The sequence below is a fragment of the Eschrichtius robustus genome, chromosome 17, assembly GCF_028021215.1.
Source record: "Eschrichtius robustus isolate mEscRob2 chromosome 17, mEscRob2.pri, whole genome shotgun sequence".
Lineage (NCBI taxonomy): Eukaryota > Metazoa > Chordata > Mammalia > Artiodactyla > Eschrichtiidae > Eschrichtius > Eschrichtius robustus.
This window is the reverse complement of record NC_090840.1, coordinates 47,188,881-47,210,500: the sequence shown is the minus strand read 5'-3', so window position 1 is coordinate 47,210,500 and position 21,620 is coordinate 47,188,881. Positions and strand designations below refer to the sequence as shown.

Sequence of the window (21,620 nt, the reverse complement as noted above, 5' to 3'; positions counted from 1 at the left end):
GGACAACTCCTCTGACTGGGTTTCCTAGTTGCTTATGTGTCCTCAGTTATTTTTAAGGGCATAGGGTGCTAATTATTTAAGGTCAAGCATCTGTGACTCCAGCTCCAAAGAGCAATTGTGCAGAATAAAGAATGCTTCCTTTACAAAAGATATTAAAGATCTAGCCTTGAGACTCAAATAAACCCTATTTGCAATTATTTTTACTTTTTTTTTTTTATCTTAGAGAGACCAGGCTACAACACTAAAATGGTGCTTCTTTTATCCATGTTTCTCAAATACTTTATCCTTGATATGTGACACTACGATATGTAGCTATTAAACTAGGCCCAATGTCTGCAGGTCAATTTTTGGACTTTTTATCCACTGCAATGCCGAATTTCCTCCTACGACTGAGGATCAATAAAGCATGTTGCAATTACCTCAATCAGAAATACAAAGAAAAAGACAAAACTTACGCTGCCCTCAAAATAGACCTTTATAAATATCAAGTATCTTTCATAAGTTTACCTCATTCAATCTTAAAATAATTTTGTAAATGTATTATTGTTAATTATCACCAATTAATAGAGAAGAATGCTGAGGCGCAAAGAGTTTTAAGAACATTCCCAAGGTGGTATGAGATTAACAGATACAAACTACTATGTATAAAATAAATATGGAACACGAATATATTGTATAGCATAGGGAATTACAGCCATTATCTTGAAATAATTTATAATGGAGTGTAATCTGCAAAAATACTGAATCATTTTGCTGTACACCTGAAACTAATATAATATTGTAAATCAACTATACTTCAATTAAAAAAAATAAAGAACATTCCCAAGGCCTCACGGTTCTTCAGAAGCAGAAGCAGGTCTACATCCAAGGTCCTCTACTGCCTCAACTCTTTCCACTACACCACAGATGGCCCCTATCATGTAACCTGCTTTATTTGTATTTCACTTCTCTAGCAACAATGGAAAAAAGCCTGGCTGCCTCTGAAGTCTTCAGGAATCTTTGATGAAACGCAGACGTGAATTCAGTTCTCCCTCCAATGAAAATATATAAAATACACTGGTTATATATAGAATGTTATGGGATCATCGTGGATGTGGAAAGCTTTGTAAAGGAATGCACAAATGATGCTTGGAATCCTGAAAAGGCCAAAAAAGATATTACAAACAAATGAACAAATGTAGAATGGGGGAAAGGTTCCATGAACAATCAGTATTTTCTTTTGACTGGTTTGTTTTTATTTCAATAGGGCTTCTCTTTGATGGAAAACCCTGGTCTTCGAAAGCATTTCAAATGAACATAATGACCAACCTGTAGATGGAGAAGGAAGCCACCGATCGAATGAGGGATGCCAAAGCCCCCACTTTGGCAGCTTCCACCGCCCCCTGGACGCGGTATTGCACTGCCCTCGAGTAGTTGGTGTAAGGTTGATTGTAAACGACAATCTTCCCTCTTGCTTCTGGGGCCCTTCTCTGCAGTTCATCGAAAGAGGTCACCACCAGAACTTCTGCTGTAATGCCTACAAATAAAAGTCATACAAGGTTAACATATGGTTTCCGATCAGCCAGGGTGAATTGGCACACAAAAGGTCACACATGTTCTATCCACTACATCTGGCAAACTGGTTTGCAAAGATCAAAGTTTCAGAGCCATTTGCCATGGGAGAAAGATTCTGGGGGTTAGCCAGTTTCCCAAGAAAGAGAAAAGGCATTCAAAAAATATACGACTCGTAAGGTTTTTCAACTCACTTGACCAGCTGCTATTAAATCACAAGTTGCTTGAAAAGATGTCTTTTTTTGCCTCTTTCCCACAGAATGACACTAATTATTTATTTTTAAAAATGCATTTTAGAAAGCTCCCCTTGGGATTAATGAAACACATATTTATCTTTTCATAAAACTATTTTGATATGTTGCTAAACAACCTTCACTGACATCATACAAATGATGGCAATTTATAAAGAATGTTCTTAGAAGCCAATGATCTTCATAAATCCAACTTTTAACAAATGGTTAATGTAACCTTTCTCAAGAGCCACAAAAAGTCCGCTTGTTTTCTTTTCTTCCTGGTACCAAACCCTTTTAAAGAATGTGGAAACTTCCCATGCCTCTCGCTTTATAGTACTTGTTCATCACCAAACGTATCACTAGTCTTCAGATAAAAATTCTGAAGATGTTGTATAATTGTCCTATAATCCTGTTGTCTCACTTAGAAAGATGTGGCATATTTCCTCATACCACAAGACTTGCCCAGATCTTCCTGATTAGGGAACAGGATTTCACAGCTTGCAAGAAGTCATTCAAAAACTGCCAGACCACTGAAGATTCAATTTGATGGAGTAGTTAGTGTGACAAGAAAAAAATATTTAGCAACAAAGGCCAGATGCAGTAGCTAAATATAACGATCTAAAATAAAGTGTCAGGCACCTACTGTTTTATGGCTTTAGCCATGCAGTCGTGAAATATGTCAGTAAAACCCAAGTATCAACATAGATTTGGCATACTTCTTTAATTTTGCAAACTAGAGAACTGGGTTCTTCTGGAAGCTTAACACACGTCATTAAAATAGTAACTGTTACTTGGAAAATCCTTTTAAAATGCACTGCAGATATGAGAGAATTCTTGCTTCCAATATGGACCCCATCACAATGGACCCTTTGGGCTGGCTCCTCTCCAACTTCCACCATCCGGACTGAATTTGTACTTTCACTTTAATGTGATTGACTACAGATCCATAAGCATGTCTCCACCAACATTCGGAACTCAGAATTTAATTTATAATCTAAAGAAAGCAATGTACAATTATGAAAAGTAAGGACGCCACTAGCTTTTTCACATGATAAATATGTGTAAAAATACAAATAAGGGTTCAGCTAGACAGATTTTGAGATTCATAACTTTCTGAAACCTGGAGTTACCTTGAAATTTGACTGGTGTTATTGTTGGCATAGCACAGGAATTTTGTTGATGGTTTTCAGCTGTTTCTAATGAATAACAGATTCAATGGTCCACCCAAGGGGTGTCCCAGCAACAGGGTAATTTTGGCATCTGGATTGGAGCCACTAGAAATGAAGCCAAATTTCTATAAATTTTCATAGGCCACTGCAAAATTAAAGTCATACAAGGGTAGAGCTTCACTATAGTTTGTGGTTCAAGTTCTTTTAACAAATGTGAGTGACGGAGTCCTAAAGAGCCAAAACCTAACCTAGACACCAGTTGCCAATGCAGAACACTAGTAGCAGCTATAGGTCAAAACCTATCACCATGAACTTGGAAGAAGTGTTCAAATTAATCTGTTTTCCTGAAAGCTTAGCGTCATCTCTGATTCCTCTGTCTCCTCCATCCTCCAGATCTCATCAGTCCTCAAATACTGATAATCTTACCCCTTAAGTGTTGATTAAAAGCAGGTCCTCTGCTCCACCACATTCACACCCTCTCACATCAGGCCCTGGTTATCTCTCTGTTGGACTGCTACGAATTCCTCCTCCTCCACCCACCACCACCAGTGTCCCGGCCTTCAGCCCAACTCCCTCAAATTTAACTGCCACAGAGCTGCCAGGGTGAACAACTTGAACTGCTGAAAAGTCAGATGAGCCGATGTCACCATCCCCCTACCCCCTCTGCTGATTACCCATCACTTCAACATACCAATCAAAGCCTATCTATCTCTATAGACACAGGTTCCCTTTTATTTTAAATTCTATCAATACTCAACTCAAAAGTTCCCACTTGCACCACGCCAGTCCACTTCTCAGCATCTTTGTTCATGCTGTGGTACATCATGTCTTGTTGACCCCATTCTCCTAACTTTGTCATGTGACTAACACCTATTTATCCCTCAGGATGCCATTTAAGAATCACTCCCTCCAACTCTACTCCATATTCTGTAATAACCTATATGGGAAAAGAATCTAAAAAAGAATGAATAGATGCAGATGTATAACTGATTCACTTTGCTGTACACCTGAAACTAACATAACATTGTAAATCAACTATACTCCAATTAAAAAATAAAAATAAAAGAAATAGATGGAAAAAAAAAATCACTACTTTAGGGAGGGTTCCCAAGGCCTCTGGCCTCTTGTCTCATCCCCCTCCCTCCATCTCCAGGAAGGCTGGTTCATGCACCACTCTCCTCTGGACTTTCAGAGGCACCTGGCACTAGACAATGAAACGGTTTATTTATGACTCTCTCTACCACCTAAACTGTGAACTCCTCAGGGTTTGGGGACATGTTCACTTTTGTTTGTATCTCCTGGGCCTAGCATAGTGCTTGGTATATGTGTAGGAAGTCAGTCAATAAACTTTCCTTAAATGGCACTGCTCCAAACAAGGGACCATTGACTGGGTCTAAAGCATTTCCATAAAAGTGCAATTTACCTTTAAAGTTTGATAGCGCTTCTCCCACAATAACTCAGCAGTCTGACTCTCTGACCACCCAGAGCACAGCTGCACCAGAATAACCAAGCAAAAAAAGGTCCTGGGGCAGTCAGAATAGAAATACAAATTCCAAGTATGAAAACTCAGATACTTGAACATAAGAAAGCTCTTCTGCTCTTAGAGCCTAGTTACCCTTACTTTATATAAAATTCTAAATCTAGTGCTTAAACCTATGAACTATAAGATACAACAAATCAAAAAGAAGAGATAGGTTTGGAAGCTGATAGCAGTACCACAAAAAACAATGTCAGAGACGGGAACATGAAACATAACAAATACATACTTACAAACTTCTTTGCAATGTCGGAAATGTTCTGTATCTGGGCTAACACAGTAGCCATTAGACACATGTGGCTATTGAACACCTGAAATGTGACTAATGTGACTCAGAAACTGAATTTTTAATGTCATTTATTTTAATTAATTTATATTTAAATTTAAATAGCCATATGTACATAGTGGCTGCTATGTAGAACTCACAATCACTGCAGGTTCAGCCATTATGTAGGCAAGCAGCCGAAAGCATCTCTGCTGGCCCTGAGGGACTTGCTTCACAACAGTTCAGTAACAGAAGTGGCAGTCACAGACCAGGCAGACTATATTCAGTATCCATTGTTTGGGAAGGCAGGGTGTGTACAAAATATTTAAGGAAGATTTTTACTCAAATTTGAATAAAATAAAACCAGGCCATCTGGAAAACTTCACTCTTCCATATTAGTTTGTGTTTTGACACATTTTACACAAAGGAAATGCTTCTGCTCTCCTACAAGTCAGCAGGCTCCTATTCTTTTCTGTCCTCTCATCTCCCTTTTTCCAATGCCCCCCTTCCAAAAGCTAGTACGTGAAAACCTCAAAGAACGCAAAACCAGTATCAGATGCCCCGACCTCCTTATTAATAATTATAACCCACTCCCAACCCCCATCGCTCTTTTCTGGCTTAATTTTTCAATATCAGTTATCAGCTTCCAGCTGCATTCACTACAGTAATGTAAGCTCCATGGGGGGGACGGTGAAAATTCTTGTCTGTTTTATTCATTAATGTTATCAAAGTGCCTGAAGTGGTGCCCGACATGTAATATGTGAAATTCACTCACACACACTTATAGGCACAAATACACACATGTACACATGCATATACTGAATGAATAAAATAGAAACCAAAAATAAAAGTATAATAATACCCCATCCCTACTCACTTCCCAAAAATGTATACTTCCAAGGAACTTGGATATTTCTGTAGGTCAGCATAATTGATAATAATAATAATAGCCGGGCTTCCCTGGTGGCGCAGTGGTTGAGAATCTGCCTGCCAATGCAGGGGACGCGGGTTCGAGCCCTGGTCTGGGAAGATCCCACATGCCGCGGAGCAACTAGGCCCGTGGGCCACAATTACTGAGCCTGCGCGTCTGGAGCCTGTGCTCTGCAACAAGAGAGGCCGCGATAGTGAGAGGCCCGCGCACCGTGATGAAGAGTGGCCCCCGCTCGCCGCAACTAGAGAAAGCCCTCGCACAGAAACGAAGACCCAACACAGCCATAAATAAATAAATAAATAAATAAATAAAGTTTTTAAAAAATAATAATAAAATAAAATAAATAAAGCAACTCCAGCACTTAGAACAATATATTAAAAATAATAATAATAATAGCCATATTTGAATATCTAATGTTTATACTTGTGTTCACAGCAACTCTGCAAAGTAGTTATTAGGACGACACTGAAGTGCATAGAAGTAAGTTTACACAACTATGAGGTGCTGAAACTGAGAGTTGTTGGTCGTCTGAACCCAAGGATCACACTCCTATTAACTGCATTGCTATCTTCTTTCACAGATGTAAAATATATCTAAAGAAAAGCTCAGGATTTTCATTTTTAAGAGGAATAAGGAGAAACATAAATAAGTATACAAAAGCCTGCCTAAGTTTTCAGTTATTTTTTTCTCAGTCTACTCAGGGTCTTGCTCGTAAATCAGAGCGCTGTTATCACACTAGGTCCCAATCTACTCATAGGGGAGTTTGGGAGGGATGCTTCACTCTAAGACAAGAGTCATCAGACTTTTAGAGTAATGAAAAGGATTATGGCAGTTCATTCTGAAGAAAATGTAAGACTGAAGCTATAAATATTCATATTATAAAGTGACTCTCTTGGCTACAGCCGATTACATCACAAAAAACAGTATAAAAATTCTCAGGTTCCCTTCTATTCTCCACACCTAACTTTCAAAATTGACCAATTTATTTTTTTTTAAACGACTTACCCTATGCAACAGATGCTGACTGCTGTGGTGTTGGCTTGGATATTTACTCTGTGGAGAATGTGATACACAGACTCTAATCTCAGTCTCTTCTGACCTGACTCCTCCCAAGAACAGTTAAGAAATAGGAAGATAGTGAAGTGAGAATTTTATAATGTTTTCTACTATTAAAAGACTACAGACAGAAAAACATGTCTCTGGGGCTCAATTCAATGTGGTAAGTCTTAGGAAATTGATTCTGATTTCGGAAGACTTCACCCCAAGCAGGAGTTACTCCAGCCCCACCCAGAAGGAAGCCTAGTGTCTTACTCTTACCACGTAGTCTTTTGCCAAATGCACCATACAAGATAACTAGGTCCAATGCAATGGCTGGTTTCCATGAATTCAGTTATGGAGAAAGGTTAAGAGTCGTTCTCAGAAACTCAAGTGTTTTGACCTGAAGTGGTAAGGAAATTGCAAATTCGTGGCAAGGCAGATAAAAGAAAGAACCTCAGAACAGTACTTTCTGAGCGTCCATTTGTTTATGGAATGTATTATGATTGTGCAACACCCTTTTCATGGAAGAACTAGCTTTAAAGATTCAAAGTCATTCAACAAATGTACAGCCCTCCTACTGGGTGGGCTTTGTGCTGAGCACTGGGGACGATGTGAATTTGATCAGTTCCACTCCTATCCTCAAAAACTGTATAATCTGGGGAAGAAAAATAGGTAAGCAATAACTTTAAAAAGAGCACAGAATGTCACAAGTGCTAAATGAAAGTACAAAGTAAAATTTCACACACACACACACACAAGATGACATAAATCAGTATCAATTCTGACTGAGGGAAATCTAGAAAGTTTCCAATAAGGTAAAACTTTAAGTGGGTCTTAGAAGATTTTAATAGCCTGATAATAAAGAAAAGGGCATTCCCAGGTAAAGAACAAAGAAGGGAACACAAAAACAGATGAAACACCTATTCCTTTACAGTGAATAGGAGGCTTCCTGCCATGCCCCAAAACAGACAGTGGGGCATTCTAAAATCTTCTAGCTTTAACCAAGACATTTATGGATTTATGGATTCATTCTGTCATTCTTTGAATTCCAAGAAGGCAAGCAAAACAGTCTCCTTGAAACAATTTTCAGGAAAAGATGATTAAACTCAGCTATTAGTTGAGTCCAAGTTAGAAGAGCAAGAGGCAAAAGCACAGCTGCAAACGACTGTGACCCACCCTCTCCTAACTGGCTCCTGAGAGTGGGCTCAAATCAAACCTGGTCCATCCACCTTGCGAGCGAGCCCAGATCTGACTTCATCACAGTCCACGGACACAATAAATTATCATCATCTCTAGAAAGGCAGCCGTGTGCCCAGCGAAGCAGCATGCCACAAAGCCGTCTTTCCATACTAACACTTGAGGATGAGCCACAAGCAAGGCAGCTTGTCTACCTTGACCTCTAAAATACAGAATTTATACACTTGGTCATTTGCTGGAGAGGTGCCTACCCTAGGACCATTATGTTTGAGTCAACATGTAATGTAGGCCACTCAAGTTGTCCAGAGATCCAGTTCAGCAACATCCAGCAGCCACAAGCACAGGGAACAGACCAATCCTTAGCAGTTTGATCACTTAGAATCCAAACTGCTTCCACAGCAGGAAAGGCAGTCACACTTTCGGGTACCTTGATTAATTTTAGCAATTATCAAAGGGAGCATTTATAGTCTAAAAATGAGGTATATTGTGTTTGAAACACAGTTGCTTTGAAACATGGTTTGTTTGAAACATGTTTGAAGTGGTTGCTTTCTCCCCAAACACTGGATATTTCCTTGTAACAGGGATTGGTGTGGGTGAGCGAGGGCTTTTGCAAAAACCACTGTCATCTAATATATCTGGTAAAGTGAGCAGCTGTTAAGGTACTGTGTACCTCGGTCAGCTTCCAGCGGTATTTAAGGAGTAAAATCCACAGGCCTTAGTGATAGTGGGGATACAGAGGTGAGTTTCTGTAGACTGAAACAGGACTCGTTACCATGGCCCAGGAGGCCTCGCCAGCTTTGCTGAGAAGGTGAGATCCAGAAATGAGTGCTAATGGGCTAGGGGGCATTGGCAGGGAGGCTGGGGGGAGGCGGGAGGGAGGAGAGCACTGAGATTACAGTAAGCAGAGAGTGAGGGAGAGAATGGCATGAGAGGAGGCTGGTGGTGTGTAGGCGATATCACACGGGAGCCCTGTAGCTGTACTAAGGAATTTGGGTGGGGATAGAGAAGCCAGGCACATTCAGATTTACAGTTAGAAAATATCACTAGGCTTAGTGTGATGGAAGGAGGCTTGGAAGAGGTAAAGAAAGGAGGTGGGCTTGGAGGAGGGCTATTTAGGGGACCACTGCCACATTCTGGCTGGGAGGTGACAGTGGCTTGGAGTAAGGCAGGGCAGTAGAGAAAAAGAATAGTGAACCACTTTGAGTGATAGTATGGAAGGGACACCATTTACTTTGATGGGGAAACTGATTTCGTGGTGTTTTGCATTCCACTAACTATACTGTTCAATCTATATAATGATTGTTTTCCTGGGGAAAGTTGTACGTAAACTGAAATTTAGTGATCAGATCATTCAAAATGAAGAGGACAATTTTTAAATTTGTTTTTGTTTTTTAATTTTTATTGGAGTATAAATTAAATAAATAAAAGCTGATTTACAATGTTGTGCTCATTTCAGGTGTGCAGCAAAGTGAATCAGTTATACATCCACTCTTTTTTAGATTCTTTTCCCACATAGGTCATTACAGAGTATTGAGTACAGTTCCCTGTGCTATACAGTAGGTCCTTGTTTATACACAGTAGTGTGTATATGTCAAACCCAATCTCCCGATTTATCCCTCCCCCGCCATACCCCCTGGTAATGATAAGTTTGTTTTCTGCATCTGTAACTCTATTTCCGTTTTGTAGACAAGTTCATTTGTACCCATTTTTTAGCTTCCACATATAAGCAGTATCATATTATATTTGTCTTTCTCTGTCTGAATAAGCTGAACCCTATTGGTAAAACAAGGATCTTACTCTCAAACATTTTTACAAACAGAAGTATTTATATATTACATTATGCGTTCTTCAAGATATACTTAAAACAGGGTATTTTATCAGTAACAAAAAGTGTCCATCATTATGTCCTGGCTATAAAGCTCACTAGTCTTTGATCCTGAATAAGTTGCTTAACTTTCCCCAGCCTATAACATGGGAATCACAATGACGTTGATACCACCAGGATTCATGGGAGCATTGTATGAGATGATAGAGGTGAAAATTGCTCTGTGTGTTATAAAGCATTATAAGACAAGAGTAGGTATGCAAGGGTTCTGGACACATATAGAATAAGTATAAGCAATAAATACATGATTTATTTTAAATTCCATTTCAAGCAATTACCAGGAATAAAACAAAAATAGTAGCTATGACTTCAGCAAATATGGAGCCTCTTGGCTCAGAGCAGAGCTAGTCTTTATCAGGTCAGACAGCTCCAGAGGCTGTGTGATTTCTTGTCAGTTTTGACTAAAGCAATAACCTGGGCAGACCCCACATAAGGCTGTGCAGAGAAGCTGAGTATGTTTCATGGGTCTACTTTGGCAACCAAGGGTACAGAAGGTGAGAGAAGCAGGGATGGGACTTTTTTGAGTAGCATCAGAAGAACAGGCCACTATAGAAAAAGATGCCATTGGCCCTACCTAAACTTACATCTATGTTATATTCTACTATTTTCTCTACTTTTTCTATAAAAGAAGGACACATGCCCATCAACTGCCTTGTAAACTGCAGGGTCTCTCTTGGAACACAGTGACACTGGGCTTGCCCATGAGACTCACTCTGGCCAATGGAATGTGAATGACCAGTGTGTGTGGTCACAGCTGAGCAGGAACTTTAAGAGCCATTGCAAGTTTTGACTGTCGCTAAGAGCCCTTTATGTTTCAGCCACAAGAATGGCATGTTCCAGATGGGGGTTTCTCCTTCAGCCTGGATCCTGGAGTCAAAGAGATAACTGAGGCAGAAACAAAGGCACTACCAACTTTATATATATATATGTGTGTGTGTATATATATATATATATATATATATATATATATATATATATATATATATACACATACATATACACACACACATATATATATACACACACACATATATGTCACATGTATATCATATATACATATACATATATATATATGTATCTATATATATATACATATACACATGACATAAATCTTAGTGGTTGCAAGCCATAGAGATTGGGGGTTGTGTGTTATCCCTGCATTACTGAGGAAGAGCTGAGTAATGCAGGAGCCCTGAATTCAAAGTTTCTATCAGGGCATTTCACAATCTGCAGCTGATGACAGATAAGATATAGAATAAATATATTTAATAACTTAGGGAAGACTGTTCAGTGAAAATTACATAACTACTGTCTCCCTCCTATCACACATCAAAGTGATCAAATGAGTAACACCAAACAGTAGAAAAAAAAAAAAAATCTGAAGAAGAATTTAGCAAGAGTCAGTGATTTAACACATGCAGACTAAATGACAAAGCATTTTAAATAGGAGATAAACCCTAGAGATCATTAAAATACAGCCTTGGCAGCTCAGTTAGCTAACCTACTTGATGTCACTTCTAAGGAAACAAGCAGCCCTGTTGTATGTTAAATAATTCTATATACTTTTGATAGATTTCAATAGTTCATATCTAAATGCATTTTCCCTCTAAATTCCACCTTCAAAAACCAAGGGCAAAAACGATAGAAACTGGTGTTCTTATGTTTGTATCAAGTACAAAATAATGTTATTGTAGTGTTATATCAGAGAGAGAAAATAACTCTGTGACAGCCTGGCATTCCAAAATGGGCTTTGTTTAAGCTACGTTTTGAAGTGTTAACTGTCCTATGCTCTTCTTAGAGAAGTAAAACTTGGGGGAAAAAATACTGTAACCAAACAGAATTTCTGCCCTCAATAATAAGAAACCTGGCTCAGTTTCATGATTCAGTTTGACACAGCAATTTGCCTCCAAAAGAAGTTGCTAGAGACACGATGGAAATATCAGGACCATATGAATTACACAGGAAAACTTCCTGGATGCCATTTATTAAAGTCCGTTGGCTGGAAGGACATAAACTCAACTATCAATGTCAATCTCATTACAATTACAATTCAAAGCCATCACCATACAGTTTAAGCAGGAGAGACTTAAGCACAAGGGCAATAACCACATTTAACAGGTGAGAAAATATGAAGTTTCAGGAAGGTACAGGAAAGTTCAAATATCAAACTAGAGAGTGGCAGCACTTGAATATGAATCTAGGTCAGATGGACTCCAAATCCATGCTCTTCTCAACCCATCCCACATAGCTTCCCTCCTAATGAACTTAAGTCAGCACGTACTTGTATGTTTTCTCGGACTCTCTCCTCAGGCAGCCAGTAATCTTCCAAGGATCCCAACATCCTGTCCTATTCCACAAACCCCTGGGTTTAGAAAGTGGAAAGGAAAGGCAAAGATGTTCTGAAGGCTCACAAATCAGTAAGTATCATTAATTTTTCAAATATTCAGAGATCTTGTGTTGCCTTCAAGATACCCAAAGTCACATATTCCCTGCTTCCTCTCCCCTATCCCTACCTGTTTTACAAATAACCCATCTTTCTATTCTCAGCCAAATATCTATTTGATTCGGCAAATAGTTGAATCAAACTAGACTCAACTTAAATAACTGACGTTAAGGTGGGAGAAGTGTATTTCCATTTTAAAAGAGATTTTCACCTACAATAATTTATTCATTCAAGAAATGTATTTGAGGGCTTCCTTGGTGGTGCAGTGGTTGAGAATCTGCCTGCCAATGCAGAGGACACGGGTTCGAGCCCTGGTCTGGGAAGATCCCACATGCCGCGGAGCAACTAGGCCCATGAGCCACAACTACTGAGCCTGCGCGTCTGGAGCCTGTGCTCCACAACAAGAGAGGCCGCGATAGTGAGAGGCCCGTGCACCGCGATGAAGAGTGGTCCCCGCTTGCCACAACTAGAAAGAAAAGCCCTCGCACAGAAACGAAGACCCAACACAGCCAAAAATAAATAAATAATTAAATAATTTTTAAAAAACAATCCTTAGCAAAATCAGGCCTTAATTGGCACTCTTTAAAAAAAAAAAAGAAAAAAGAAATGTATTTGAGCCCTTCTGATATGCCAGGCCATTCCGAAGTGCTAAAGATACAGTCAATGATATAGTGATTTCACTAATGAAGATTACATTCTAATGGGGAGGACTGGTACCCAGCAAACATATTAATATATAATTACAATTTAATAAGTGAAACACATGATGCTCTAAACTTGGAATCATTGGGATTTGATCTAGTCTGACAGGATCTTGAAAATCTTCTAAGAAAAGGAAACACTGAGTTAAGAAACTGACAAATGAGTAGACATTAACTAAATGGAGCAGGAGTGGAAAGGGAGAAATAAAATATTCCAAGCTGATTAAATAACATACGCAAAAGCTCTGAAGTGAGATGAAGTCCAAGTAACTGAAGGAATACCAGGGTAGAGTGGTAGAGTGATACACGATGAAGATGGAGAGGTAGGGAGGAACCAGTTTAGGCAGGACCTTTAGGGCCACTCTAAGGAATTTGGGTATTTATCAATGAGTCGTTGGAAATAATTGAAAGGTTTTAAGTGGGAGCAGTAATAATCCATCTTCTATTTTTCATCATATAGGACTCCATCCAAGGTGGCAATGGCCTTGTAAGTTTATGTTTCAGGCATTAAATCAGAACAAAAAAAGGTTGCTCACTGTCACAACTTCTATTCAACAATATACTGGAAATCTTAACTAATGAAGCAAGACAGGAAAAGATATCAAATGGCTAAGTTGGAAAGGAAGAAACAAGTTGTCCTTACTTGAGAATGACATAATCATCTGTAGATAATCTGAGAAAATCTACAAAGAAAATATTAAAGAAATCAGCTATGCTGCTTACACAATATACACAAATCAAAACAACATATATACCAGGCAAACCCTGATTTTTAAAATGTAACAGAGAAAATTATGTTATTAATAATGTCAACAGAAGTTAACTTTAAAAAACTGTAAAAATATCAGAGAACAAGGAATCCATTCTTGTGTCCATATTGAGAATGGAGGCCAAAAATAGCCAGGAATATCTCAACAACAACAACAAAACACAGAGAGGGCATGACCAGACAGTAAAACTTATTACAGAGCTTAAATAATGAAAGAAATGTAATATTACTACACGGAAAGAAAAATAAATAAATAGAAAAAATAGAGTCCAGAAATAGACCCACTCAGCTATGAAAACTTGGTATATGATACAAGATGATATGGAATACAGCATTCCAAATCAGTGGGGAAATGATAACTTATTCAATGAACTATCCTAGAAAAATATAAAACTTCTCTCTACCTTCCAACATATAGAAAAGTAAGTTATAAAGAGATCAAAGACATGACAAATGAAAATCTTTAAAAGTTTTTCAAATTCAACATAATCTCTATCAAAATCCCAACAAAATGTTTTGCAGAAATAGAAAAATTCATTCTAAAATTCACATAGAACCTCAAGGGACTCCAAACAGCCTAAACGATATTTAAAAAGAAAAACAAAGCTGGAGAATTCACATATTCAGATTTCAAAACCATATTAGAAAGCCACTGTAATCAAAACAGTGTGGTACTGGCATAAAGCCAGACATATAGGCCAATGAAATAGAATAGAGAGCCCAGAAAAAAACCCTCGCATGTATGGTTAACTGATCTTTGACAAATGTGCCAAGACAACTTCATCAACTGGTGTTGGGAAAACTAGATATCCACATGTAAAAGAGAAATTGGAAGTTTATATTACACCATATACAAAAATTAACTCAAAATGGATTAAAGACCTAAATGTAGACATAAAACCATAAAACCCCGAGAAGAAAACATAGGGAGAAAGCTTGATTACATCGGACTTGGCAATGATTTCTAGGGTATGTTACTAAAAGGACAGGCAACAAAAGCAAAAATAGACAACTGGGACTACATCAAATTTATAAACTTCTGTGCATCAAAGGGCACAATCAACAGAGTGAAAAGGCAACCTATAGAATGGGAGAAAATATTTGCAAATCATAATGGGTTAATATCCAGAATATATAAAAGACTCCTACAACTCAACAACAATAACACCAAAACATAAAATAACTTGATTACAAAATGGGGGAAGACTTGAATACACAAAAACCACCATGAGATATTACCTCACACCCATTAAGATGGGTACTATCACAAAAACAAAAGATAACAAGTGTTGGTGAGGATGTGGAGAAACTGGAACTCCCATTCACTGTTAGTGGGACTGTAAGATGGCACAACCAAAATAGAAAACATATCACCATTCCTCAAAAAATTAAAAACAGAACTACCATATGATCCATAAATCCCACGTGTAGGTATATATTCAAAAGAATTGAAAGCGGGACCTCAAAGAGATATTTGTACACTCATGTTCATAGCAGCACTATTCACAATAGTCAAGAGGTGGAAGCAACCCAAATACCCATCGATGGATGAATAGATAAACAAAGTATGGTATATACATACAATGGAATATTATTCAGCCTTAAAAAGGAAGAAAATCCTGTCTCATGCTACATGGATAAACCTTGGTACATTATGCTAAGTGAAATAAAACCATCCCCAAAAGTCAAATATCATAAGATTCCACTTATATAAGGCATATAAAATGATCAAATTCATAGAAACAGAAGGTAGAATGGTAGTTATCAGGGGCTGGGGGGAGGAGAAAAAGAGGAGTTATTGTTTAATGGGTTAGTTTTTCAGATTTGCAAGATAAAAAATTCTGGATACTTGTTTCACAATAATGTGAATACACTTACCACTACTGAACTATACACTTAAAAATGCTTAAGGTAATAGATTGTACATTATATGTTTTTACCACAATAAAAAAAGTTTTTGAAGAAACTATAGTAATACTTATGTCATCAGAGTAGGAAAGGAATTTTTTAAAAGACACAAAAAATGCAAACCACAATGAAAATTTTATTAAATTTGACTACAGTGAAATATAATAACATAAAAACTTCTGTTTGAAAAACACCTAGTAAACAAAGTAAAAGTGCCACAGACTTGGAGAATATATTTGCTCTTCATACAACTAATAGAGGATTAGTTTCCAAACTATATAAGGAACTCATGGAAATCTATAAGAAAAAACAAACAATCCTATAGAAAAATGGTCAACAAATATAAATAAGCAATGTGTATAGAAGTAGAAACCCAAAAGACCAGTAAACAAAAAGGCATTAAACCTCTAATTATTCCACAGTGAAATAATATTTCACATCTATTAAATTGAGGAAAAGTTGAAAAGTCTGGCAATACCAAGGGTTGGCAAGGATTTGAGGACAACAGAATCCTCATATATTGCTAATGGTAATGTAAATTGGTACAAATATGCTACAGAGAAATTTAGCAATTTCAAGTAAAGTTCAAGAAGTCCTAATATCCAACAATTCACACTGAAGTATTTAAATACTTTAGAGAAATTAGAGAAACTATCACACACATGCACTGTGTAAATAAGGTACGAAGATATTCTATCATTATTTCTAATCGAATAAAAGTGTAAACAACAAAATAAAAGTATAAAAGATGAACAAAAATGTCCATCAATAGGAAAAAACATGTAAATTATTATATATTCATTCAGAAGAATACAGCTGTTGAAATAAATGAACTAGATCCCCATGTATCAATATGGATAAGTCATAAGAATAAAAGTTTTTTAAGAGAAGCATTTTTCAGAACAAGTTGTTCCATTAATGTGTCATTTAAAAACACACAGAACACAATCGTATGTGTAGTCTGTGACACATACATAAAAAGCAAAGAATAAATACATGCAGGGGAGAAATAAACATCAACTTCAGAATAGTTACTATCCTTGGGAAGAAAGAAAGAAAAAGGAATTGGTGAGAAGTACAAAAGGGGCTCAACTGTATAAAAAATTATTTATTCTTTATTTTAAAAAGTATATATGAATGTGTTTGTGTCTGTGTGTATGAAGCAAATATGCCCCAAATTAACAATTATTAAATCTTAGTAGGGAATAGTTCTCTCCAAGTTTGAAATATTTTAAAAATTCACTCCATTTGAGGGAATTGGGGAGTGGAGATGCTACACTGTGCATATATCCTCTATCTTGTCCTCCTATGAACAAGGCACAGAGGAATGCCACTATAAACACATACACTTATTTTTTGCAACTTAAGAAATATATAGGTTGTTCAACGACCCAATTAAAAAAATGGGCAATAGATCTGAACAGAAATCTTACCAAAGAGGACATATACATGGCAAGTAAGCACATGAAAAGATGTTCAACATCATATATCATTAGGGAATTGCAAATTAAAACAACAATGAGATACCATTGCACACCTATTAAAATGGACAAAATCCAAAACACTGACAACACCAAATGCTGGTGATGATATGGAAGAACAGAAGCTCTCATTCACTGCTGATGGGAATGAAAAATGGTTTAGCCACTTTGCAAGGCAGTTCCACAGTTAAGCAACTGATGCATGGGTTGTTTTTTTTTTAAGTAGTATATTGATACAATAGAATATCATCTGGCAATAAAAAGTAATGAAATACTGATGCATGCTAAAATACAGATGAACCTCAAAAGCATTAGGATAAGTAGAAAAACCCAGTCACAAAAGATCTCATTTTGTATGATTCTGTTTATTTAAAATATCTAGAATAGGCTAATCCATAGAGACAAAATAGATTAGTGGTTGCTAGGGGCTGGAGATGGGGAGTGACTACTAATGGCACAGTGTCTGTCTTGAGGGTGATGAAATGTTCTAAAATTTATTGTGGTGATGGTTGCATAACTCTACGAATATAATAAAAATCACCGAATGGTATACTTTAAATTGGTTAATTGTATGTTAAGTGAATTTAGTCTTAATAGAGCTGTTTTTTTAAAAGGAGAGAGAGGAGGAGGAGGAAGGAGAAAAGGGGAGGAGGAGAAAGAGGGAGAAGGGGAGAATATTAAAAGGAGAGGGTGCAAATGGATATGGGGGAAAGGAACAATGGCCCCACAGTTATACTTGTGGTAAAATGTACTCTTGACTATTATTATCACATGGCATTTTCTTTATGATGGCCCACAAAATAACTTTCTTGTAGGAAATTTGTACTCCTGAGCAACTGGCTTGTTTTCCTATCGTGGGCACTGTGACTCGTGTGTCTGATTATGTTTCGCTCTTTATTTTGTTTGCCAGGCACTTTGTAGCTATACTTATGGTGATCCTTGGCAACTACACAAACTTTATGATATGTATCTTTTTCTGTAATATTAATCCTGGCGTTATTTTTATTTTATTGCACCTGTTTTCTCTACTTTCTTTCTTCATTTATTTTTATTTTTTTCAGTGTATCTTTGTAAGTCTCTTCAAAGTCTTTTGGTAATAAAGTAGGAAACAAATAAGTAAAATACAATTATAAATAAATAAATTAAATACCCTGTATTTAATGAGGGTATTAAAAGTATCTACATCATAGAGCTGTTGAGAGAATCAAGAGTTAATTAAAGTAAAACATTTAAAACAGTGTCTGGCACACTGTAAGAACTATATAAATGTTTATTCAGTATTTTTATTGTAATTGAATCCTTACTGAAGTGACCATCAAGTAAACCTGCTTGAAGAGATAGTCTTATAAACACTCTCAAAATAGGTTAAATGAAGAGGTAAAAGATAAAGTTACATATTTAACAGCCACTCATCAACAATTATTCTATCTGTAGATTATAATCTATGTAGCAGCGAGTAAATGCATGTGCTATATAAGATAATATGCTAAAAGTCTTGGAAGATATGGCTTCTAAGACATCTTCATATGTCCGGTAGTTAGGCATCTTGTAGGTACAAACATATGGCTGATTAACTGGATGAGGATTCAGTCACCAGAAATACCATTGCTCTCAATCTACCTTTTTCGATGTTAGAGACAGAAGGTCTCCATCAGATAGGTCTGAGTTTGAATCTGTATCTACAATACACCAAACTCTGTGACCTAGGTCAAGTCTCAGTTTTCACCTCAGTAAACAGGGACAGCAATACTTACCACACAGGGACATAAGGCTTACCTGAAATAAAGCATGTTGAAGAGCTTTGTATGATACCTGGCCAGAGTATGCATATAACAGTTATTCCTGTTATTAGTTTCTTGCAAATCTTTTGAACTGAAGAATTATTGCCTTTCATCGCTAGGATTTTAATTGAATATAGACAATATCTGATTTTTTTTCTTTAAAACATCAGCCCTAAAATCTGATGGAAAGTCTTAAATTTTTACTTTTCATCATGAGATTGTATAGAATAGTAGCTTCTTAGAAATGGTTCAAGGATTATAAACGGGCCACATGAATTCTTGGGAACCATGCAAGCTATGGGTTCCTGTTGCATTAATGTTTCTAATACCATAGCATTTCTGCTTAAGTTTCTGGTATGGATTAATAAACTATTAATGGTGTTAAATGGATGCTTGGTTTTCATTAATTCGTAACTCTTCAGAAGCTCGTCAAAACCTTCTCATTCATTTTGTTGAATTCAAGTGGTTGGGGATGAATGGCCTGAGAGGCTCTTTACTCTGCCAAAATGGATCCTGAAAACACGGTCAATTTAATTCAACTCAGCAAACATGTATTGAATTCAGAATATGGGAAAAGCACTGTGTACATATTGTGGCAATATCAAGAGATATCCTCTGTGGTGACCATCTGTTGTTTGTTACCTGGCATCCATCTCCCCTCTATCTGGGAGTGGGTGAAGGCCACCCATTCCCAGCCATACGATTTGGGTGGGATTGGTCCCTCACCTAAGTCTAGAGGTGGGTCTTGCTTGGCTTAAGTTAGTCAGCACGTCCCATCCCCAAGACCATAGCACTGGATTCAGAGTGGGCATATAACCCATGAATCGTAAACAGACTTGTTTCCTGGGGTTTGTCTTTCCAGTGGGAACTGTTGGAAGAGATATTTTCTCTTTCCCTGGGCAGTATATAAGTTGTGCGGTATGGGAGAACCTGCAGCTGTGAAGGAGCAGAGTACCACACAGATGCTGAAGATGAAGGAGGGCAGTGCCAGAAACCAGGAACTATGTGAGACCAGCCCTACTACTGGTCACATGAGCCAACACCCTTCCTTAAGCCAATTGGAAATTTCCTTAAGCCAACTGGGGTTTTCTATCACTTACAAGTGTAAGAATCCACAGTTCTCTGACCTCAACAATTAGAAAAAAGATTCATGGTAGGTGCAACTCAAATGTTACTATTATTCTAGAATACTGATTCATATCTGCAATAAAACTTGATCCAGGGATTAAATTATTATAGAAACAAAATTAACCAATGACATACATTTACTGAAATGCCTTGAGAGAAGGGACCATAACTTTTACTTACTGTTGGGTCTTCTAGGACCATACCTCCATAGTTAAGCTCTCAGTATATGTTGACTGAATATGTGAGCTCAACCCTACGCTAGGCTCTGTGCTTCCCACATATAGGAGACCTTCCCCATTGGGGCACTCCTGATGACACACTTTAATGGCCACAACCTCTTTCTTTTGAACACATTTTTTTTAATTAATAAATTTTATTTTTAGAGAAGTTTTAGGTTCACAGCAAAATTGAGGGTAAAATACAGAGAATTCCCATATACTCACTCCCCCTACACACAAATAACCTCCCCCACTATCAACATCCCACACCACAGTGGTACATTTGCTACAACTGATGAATCTACATTGACACATCATTATCATCCAAACCCACAGTTTACACTGGGGTTCACTCTTGGTGTTGTACATTCTATGGGTTTTGACAAATGTATAATGACATGTATTCACCATTATAGTATTGTACAGAATAACTTCCCTAAATATCCAATGTGCTCTGCCTATTCATCCAGAATGTCATCTAGTTGGAATCATACAGTATTTAGTCTCTTTAGATTGGCTTCTTTCACTTAATAATATGCATTTAAATCTTCTCCATGTCTTTTCATGGTTTGATAGCTTTTATTTTTCTTAGCACTGAATATTTGTAAGTAACATAGTTTATTTATCTACTTACATACTGAAGAAAATCTTGGTTGATTGAGAGTTTTGGCAATTTTGAATAAAGCTACTATAAACACCTCTGTGCAGGTTTTTATGTGGACATAAGTTTTCAAATCCTTTGGGTAAATATCAACAGGTACAATGGTGGATCATATAGTAAGAGTATGTTTTAAGCCAGTGAGGACTGTAAGCCCCTGATGTCAGCAACTGTATATTACTCATTTCTATAGCAACAGCATCTGCTCCGAACTGGCATATAGCAGGTGTTCAATAAAAGTTTATTCAGTGAATAAAAGAATGATAGAGGTTCAAAAATCATTTATTGAAATAAGTTCTATATTGAGGGCAAAATTTAGATAAACGCAAATAACTAGATTCAGATTAGTATATTTATTCATTAGCCCTTAGATAGCCCTAAAAACTAATCTTAACCAAAGCGAATAGACTACTTCCTTCAATGGAGCCTGAATTTCTTAACTTGGAATGAAAACTCCCCGGGAGCATGTATCCATCCAGAGTCCCGTCACAGTTTTGTGCCAAAAGCCTTTGGCTTTCCAGCTTCTAGTCTTTCTAGTGAAAAATCTGTTGTTTCCAAAATAATCGTGGTGGGGGGTGGGGGGGGTGGCGGAAGGCGCTTTGTTGCATTTGCAGCACTCACAATCCCTAATCCAAGTGATAATGAGTCCCTGTATTCCACTGAGGGGGGTCAGGGAGAGCTTAAGGAAACAAATAGATTGATTTGTTTAAAAAATCAAAGGCTAACT

At 37.3% G+C, this 21,620-nt stretch overlaps 1 protein-coding gene across 2 annotated transcripts in view; it reads right to left on the bottom strand.

The window, feature by feature from the left end:
* The window catches only part of CPQ (carboxypeptidase Q), a 501,828-nt gene that overhangs the window by 338,827 nt on the left and 141,381 nt on the right, over positions 1-21,620 (bottom strand). For both annotated transcript variants that reach the window (XR_011070696.1, XM_068525552.1), the window contains exon 3: positions 1,309-1,516. Coding sequence is in view for 1 of the 2 variants with exons in the window: in XM_068525552.1 (XP_068381653.1) it covers positions 1,309-1,516 (208 nt within the window). In the remaining variant the exon portion in view is untranslated. The remainder of the gene's footprint in view (positions 1-1,308; positions 1,517-21,620) is intronic.